The sequence below is a fragment of the Carettochelys insculpta genome, chromosome 15 (genome assembly GCF_033958435.1).
Source record: "Carettochelys insculpta isolate YL-2023 chromosome 15, ASM3395843v1, whole genome shotgun sequence".
Taxonomy (NCBI): domain Eukaryota; kingdom Metazoa; phylum Chordata; order Testudines; family Carettochelyidae; genus Carettochelys; species Carettochelys insculpta.
Window position 1 is genome coordinate 2,206,283 of NC_134151.1, and position 6,375 is coordinate 2,212,657.

General features: G+C 57.1%; 2 protein-coding genes across 2 annotated transcripts; both read right to left on the reverse strand.

Moving 5' to 3' along the window:
- Positions 1-13: 13 nt before the first annotated feature.
- SLC35A4 (solute carrier family 35 member A4) lies at positions 14-3,324 on the reverse strand. The gene has a single exon (XM_075009441.1). It carries the CDS (start codon positions 3,317-3,319, stop codon positions 2,342-2,344), a length of 978 nt encoding a protein of 325 aa, XP_074865542.1. The 5' UTR covers positions 3,320-3,324; the 3' UTR covers positions 14-2,341.
- A 671-nt stretch (positions 3,325-3,995) lies between these two features.
- LOC142021048 (SLC35A4 upstream open reading frame protein) lies at positions 3,996-5,310 on the reverse strand. Its single transcript, XM_075009442.1, has 3 exons — positions 5,289-5,310; positions 4,515-4,613; positions 3,996-4,193 (listed from the first exon to the last, which is right to left on the reverse strand). The coding sequence occupies exons 1-3, from the start codon at positions 5,301-5,303 to the stop codon at positions 3,996-3,998; spliced, it is 312 nt and encodes a 103-aa protein (XP_074865543.1). The 5' UTR covers positions 5,304-5,310.
- Between the last annotated feature and the right edge of the window lie 1,065 nt (positions 5,311-6,375).

Here is a 6,375-nt window from a genome sequence, read left to right on the forward strand (position 1 = left end):
ACGCAGGCTGGGAAAGTACAGGCTTTAATAGCACAGCCAGCGCCAGGGGAAGCTCTGCTGATCTGGTGCACTGGGGCAGAGCCAAAGTGACCCTTGTCAAACCCGAGTTGGCACAAACCCAGACACAAACCCCACATTTACACCGGCTGCAGAGGCACTGTGCTCTGAGCCCCACACAGCAGAAAAGCAGGGCCACAGCCCCGCGTGCTGCCTTGCTCCCAGGGTCATTCCACAGCACGTGGCAAGCAGAGGCCTAGAACAGGAATGGTTGCCCCCTGCCCTGCCCCGCCCCAGCCTGGGACCAGCAGAGGGAAGTGAGTAACAAGTCATGAGATGAGGACCAGCTTCCCTGAGGTAGGGAGGTTGTGCTGTACAGCACAGGGGCTGCCTACAAAGTGCTGGAAAGTGAGGCCCAGCAGCTCGGGCTGCCCTGGGGCCGTGTGGAACACAGTCAGACCCCTGTCCTGCCCGGCCTGGTTTCTGCCGGGCAGGTGCATTGGAGAGGAAAGCACAGTCAGCAGAAAGGTGTGGGGGGAAAGCAGTGCAATACCACGTAGCTCCACAACGCTCCAGCCCTGCCTCCCTGAGAAGGGGCTTTTGCCGCAAGTCTAGGCTGGGGAGGAAGCAGCGTCCCCTGTTCAGATACCCCAGCTCCAGAGACAGGCGATCCCCTCCTGCTGAGGTCTGGCACCAGGCACGGCCCAGGAAAAAGTTCTCTCCTGCTAAGCTGACTGCTCAGGCTCCTACCCACACTGGCCCACAGCAGGAGCTGCCCTCCTCCCACCCTGGCAGTTGCTTGTAAAAGGTTGAGTCGTTCCCAGAGACAATCAGGTGTTGGCAAGAACAGCTGGGGTGGTTCTGCCACCAGACTGACAACTGGCAATCCTGCTGTCTGCCTGAGCAGACCCTGGGGACTGAACAGAGAGGGGATCCCTCAAGGTGGGATACTGGCAGCAAGGGGCATGTGTGGGATGCTAGGACTGCCAGGCCTGCAGCCGTTCAATAGCTACCTCCAGGACTGCTCCACCAGCCCCTCCCCCAAGCTTCAAGCCTATCTTAATGATTCCAACCATTTTATTTTAGAAGTTTCTTCTCCTCTTCCCCCATGAGCATGTAACTCCTCGGGCCTTCCAGCCAGCACCCAGCTCCTGTAGCCCAATACAGCTGAGAGCCCAACACTAGGTGCTTTTGTGCTGCAGCTAAAGATCTGTGTCTCAATGCAAAGGGGAAGAGGGAAAGTAAACAGTCAGCTCTGGGCTTTGGGTACCTGGCACACAGGCAGCTACTAGCGACAGATTCGCATCAGGAGCTCCAGCTGAGGCAAGCTCTGCAAAGGTACCTAGCTCTCACAGCAATCAATGGGAAACAGGTTCCTTTAGGGGTCTAGGCCCCACAGCTTACTGCAGGTTACCAGACAGGTTTTGAGACTCTGTGCCAGCATGCCCTTCCCGGGAGCAGGAGGGGTAGTAACTGTGTGTACACACAGCCGCCACCCTCCCCCACACAGCAGCTAGCCCTGGCCCTTCGCTGGGAGGCAGCAGAGAACATTCATGCTTTGTGACAGACTAGAGCAATGGGGTCTGGGAAAAGCTGGCTAGGCACTACGTGAAGACAAGAACTCCAAGCTCTGCCTTGGAGCAAGCCTGCAGCTCTCCACCCAGAGTGCACAGAGCTGGGCCCGACCGTCTTCCAAAGGCACTTTGAAGCCATAGCAGCAGGCTCAGGGCACCCGCACAGCAAGAAGAAGGAAGAGCTCGCATCATGCATACAGTCCCTGAGTAAGCTGGGGATGGCACTGGTCAGCTCCAAAGGGCTTGGGGATAAGAGCTCAGGCAACCAGGGAAAATTGGGGTGACAGAGCACCCCCTTAAACTGCTGTTACTGCCTTGGCTTAGTCTTCGCCAGGAAGCCCTCATCCCTCCCTCAAAAGGGAGACTTTGGGCCTGAGCCGACAAAACCCAAGTAGAGCTGCGGACTCAGCACCTTGCAGCACAGAGCCCCTCAACAACCACGTCCCCTCCTATGGGGACAGATCTCCTCTGGCTGCACAGCTGCAATAATGCACATCCTTACAGCATACAGGTTAGCTACAGGTAAGGCCCGCTTGCGACAGCCAATAGCTTTCAGGTGCAACCTACTGCCCTGCACGTGCATGTCCGTGATCTCAGCTGATGGGCGCTGAAGGGAACCTGCCCTCTAGGAGGGCCACCACACCAGACTAGCGCATTTGTTACGTAAAAATGAGACAAAAGCAACAAGCAGTTGCCACCTCCCCAACAGCCCAAAACATGCTAGTTGTACGCTGAATGCCAGGCCTGCCCCCTGGGCTGCAAGGTGGACTCTATCTGACACTGTAATACAAGTGAACGGCCAGGCCAATCAGCAGGACAGCAAGGAAGAAAAAGGCTGTGAGCTGCAGCCTGAAGAGCAGGACGGAGAGGAGTGCATTAACGAGCACAGAGCAGGAGATAATGAAGAGCCTGGTGATGTTACTGCTGTGCTTCATAACCACAGACATTATCAAGCCATTCAGTGCCTGGCTGAACACGATTACCAGCACCCCAAGTGAGAAGCCATCCAGGAATCCAGCCTCACTGCTGCTCAAGAGATGGACAATCAAGTTCAGCAGGACCCCAAAGAAGTAGAGGAAAAGGTTCTGCAGGGCCAGCGGCAGATCCTGGGTTTTCAGGATGACTTCGGTATAGACAGCAGACAGGCCCGAGATCAGGCAGTACACCGAGATGAGCAGCAAGCCAACCAGGGTGACATGCAGCTGCATCTCAGAGGAGCCGGGGGAGCGCTGCACATCCTGGAGGCCTCCATAGGTGTAGCTCACGCCAGCAGCCGTTAGCAGGAAGAGGGCCAGCCACTTGCGCAGAGTCAGTCTTTGGTGCAGGAACATGCTGTAGAGGAGAGCGGTGCTGCCAATCTTGAGGTTACTCAGGACCTGGTAGGTGCTAGGATCCATGAAGAGCTGCATGTGAACCACCAGGTTGTTGTTGGCAGCATAGAGCAGTGCAGAGAGGGCAAAGGGGACAGCGCAGTGCCATGACAGAGAGACTCCCAGCTGCCTGCGGTCCCAGAGCAGCAGGGAAACGAAAGAGAGCGCCAGCTTTGTCAGCTCCGTAAGAACCACAACAGATGATGCGCTGAATGGAATCTTTCCATCCACTTTACAGAGTGTCAGGAGGGGAGCATGAGAGCCATAGATAGCAACAGACAGGACCAGCATCAGTGCCCACAGCACCCTCCTGAGCCCCCCTGTTGCAGGGTTGAGGGCTGAGCCATCAGCACTACCGTTCTCAATAATTATTCCCATGAGGCAATGGATTCCAGCAAGGGGAAAAGGGCAGCAGCTGCCCCTTTCCCCGGTCAGGGCCTCATGACATGCCAGATCATTCCAGGACAAGATGTGTTTCTAAAAAATCAAGTCACCTTCTTGGAGAGACAGTCCACAAATAGTGTATAGTGAAGAAAAGTCCAACTAGGAAGACACTGAACTATTCATTAGGTGCTCAGTGCAAGGACAGGAACACGTCTGCTCTTCACCATGGAGAGAAATTGAGTTTTCCCTAGGGATTGGATAAAGTACATTTCTGGGACAGGAGATTTGATACATACAGGATGTAAAAAGAGCACGTGAGATGATCTGACAGCCATCCTTCCAGTCTGCTGGGAGAAAGGTATGATAAAAACAAACAAACAAACAAAACAGAGAGATAGGCAGTTGTCAACTTTCAGATTTTGAAGCTTACAAGCACTGGACCACTGAAATCAGCTGGTGCTACCTTTGGGGAATTCTGATTAATACTCCTTTGTAATCAGACCTGCTGATATTTCACACTGATCTGGCACCGCATACATTTCACAGTTGTCCAAAATGACACATATAGCTGCAGTCCCAGGAGCCCTTTAAAATCATGCCAAAGTTGTACAGGATGTCAAAGATGAGAAAAGCGGTTTCTGGAGTGCACAGTGGTCCTCAGAATTCCCCTCTAGTCTGGTCCCTTCCTCAGTGAGCTGATATAGTCTCGGATTGTCTTTTCGACATTGGGAACGGCATAGGCCTGAGCTGCATATATTCCAGTGCAAGTTCCAAATACAAATCCTAGGACGGCTGAAGATCGGAGTTTGGCTACAATGTAACCCGCTAGAAACCCTTTGAGAAACGGAGATGCCAGCAGAGAACCATCCTGCAGAGACAAAGGAGGAAAAAAAAAAAAAGGATGAAATAGTTCCGTCGACAAAAGCGTATCTTACAAAAGCGTATCTTACTGCACAAACCTTGCCTGAAAGACATTGTTGCCTTCTTCCACTGATTTCCCTAGACTGCTGTTGCCAAGCTTGAGTAATGTTATCACCAGACAAGAAGGTAATTACAAGCTTGGTATTTTGCCAAGAAAAGCAAGTGATGCCCAGCATTCCCCAGAGACAGGCTACAGGACCATTCCAGAACATCACCATTAGTTGGGAGATTAACCTAGAGCTAACGCATTAAAGAAGTCCAGCTTTACCTGGCCCACTCCAGCCTGCACCTCGTCTTCCACGCGCTGCTGCAAGCGTTCCAGCTGAGACTTCAGAAAAGCAAGATCCTTCAGCTTGGGCCGGGAGTCCTGCACATTGAAAACACACTCAACGCTGCGCACAAAGGAGCAATCCTGGAACTTCCTGACCCGGAGCCTAAAGCCCTTGACTGTGGCACAGCAGCGAGGCCCTGTTGGAGGGAGCGACAAGCCACACCCGGGATTGAACGGCCCAAACCACGTTTTAGGTGGATGGCTCTTTGAAATAAGTCGCCCCGCCCCCCCGGGGGCACGTGCAGAGGCGAGCAACTCCCCGCCCCCCCGGGGGCACGTGCAGAGGCGAGCAGCTCCCCGCCCCCCCCCCCGAGGGCACGTGCAGAGGCGAGCAGCTCCCCGCCCCCCCCCCGAGGGCACGTGCAGAGGCGAGCAGCTCCCCGCCCCCCCCCCGGGGGCACGTGCAGAGGCGAGCAGCTCCCCGCCCCCCCCCGGGGGCACGTGCAGAGGCGAGCAGCTCCCCGCCCCGCGCGCACGGGAGCTGGGCTCGCTCATTTCCAGTGCGAAGGGCGCGGCCCTGTGCCCGCTACCGCCGGGAGCCGCACACACGTGGGGGCGGCCGTGGGCCGGGTCCGGGGAACTCCCGCCAGCGGGGCCCGGGGGCAGCGCGCTGCGACTCGCAGGAGGCCGGGCGGGTGCCGCTTCCTTGGCTCAGGCCGGCCTGAGGCGGGCACCAGCCACGGCGCGACCCAGGCTCCCGGCGCCCCTCACCTTATCATCCGCCATCTTCGGGCCCGAGCCACCCTTCGCACATGCGCATTGGTAGCCGAGAAAGGCGCCGAGCGTCACGTGACGCTACCAACTCAATAGAAAGGCGGGAAGGCGCAGTAGTCGCCATCTTTAAAGAGGGCGGAAGCGCTTCGCCCCAACCGGAAATCCCAGGCCAGAGCCGCCCCCTCTTTCAGGCCGCAACGTCAGGGCTGGCGCGCGGGGCTGGAGGCGCGTCACGCGCCCCTGTCTCGTCACGGGTCCCGCGCTACGTCACTGACTGCCCTCATCACGTCACCTGTCCCCCGCCTCGTTTCCCTTCTGGCCCGTGGGCGGTGCCCGCTGCCTCCCGCCTCTCAGGAGTTCCTCTGGGGCGGCTGGTCGTGACCCGGGGCCAAGAGCGCACGTGCACGGGCCCTGCCCCCTGCGGCTGGGTCTGGCACTGGCTGACCTGCCGCCGCCGCCCCCAGGTGCGTGCACGTGGAGCCTCACCCGCCCTGAAGCTGCCGGTGCGCGCGCACAGCCCCGCACTCTGGCACGTGCTCCAGGCGAATGCCCCGTACACTCCCGTCACGTCTCAGCACTCGGTGCCCACGCACGCCATGCAGGACCCCGGGGGAGCCCAGCTTCACGGCTACCCCTCCGCACGTGCACAGGCAACTCAAGTGCTCACAAGACGAGGCACATCACACACGGCCCACCAGCACCCCATCTCCATATAGCCGGTGGCCACGTGCATGCTGGAGGGATCGCTCAGAGGTTTGCAGGGTGGCCCTGTAAGCCCGGTGTTGTGAGTGCAATCATTGAGGAGTCCTTTTAGGGGTCTGGGGCAAATAGATTAAAAAAAAGTTTGTCAGGGATAGTGCTTGGTCCTGTCAAGAGGGCAGGGGACTGGACTTGATGACCTCTTAAGGTCGCTTCCAGCTCTATGAGATATGTAGCTCTCCATGTTATTACTGCAGAATACACACACAGCCATTGGCACTCACATAGGCTGCATATAAATGGCATCTCACATTCTCAGAACTAGTGCACACGTAGAGAGCTGGCTCAGGTGGGCCTGGCTGGGCAGCCCAAGCCTGCATGCTGA

What these genes read in the sequence shown, in the direction of transcription:
- LOC142021048 (XM_075009442.1), bottom strand. An exon ending in TGCAGGCTGGAGTGGGCCAG is followed by an intron (nt 4,194 to 4,514) that starts GTAAAGCTGGAC and finishes TTGTCTCTGCAG; the next exon opens with GATGGTTCTCTGCTGGCATC.
- SLC35A4 (XM_075009441.1), bottom strand. Translation starts at nt 3,319, where the DNA reads ATGGGAATAATTATTGAGAACGGTAGTGCTGATGGCTCAGCCCTCAAC.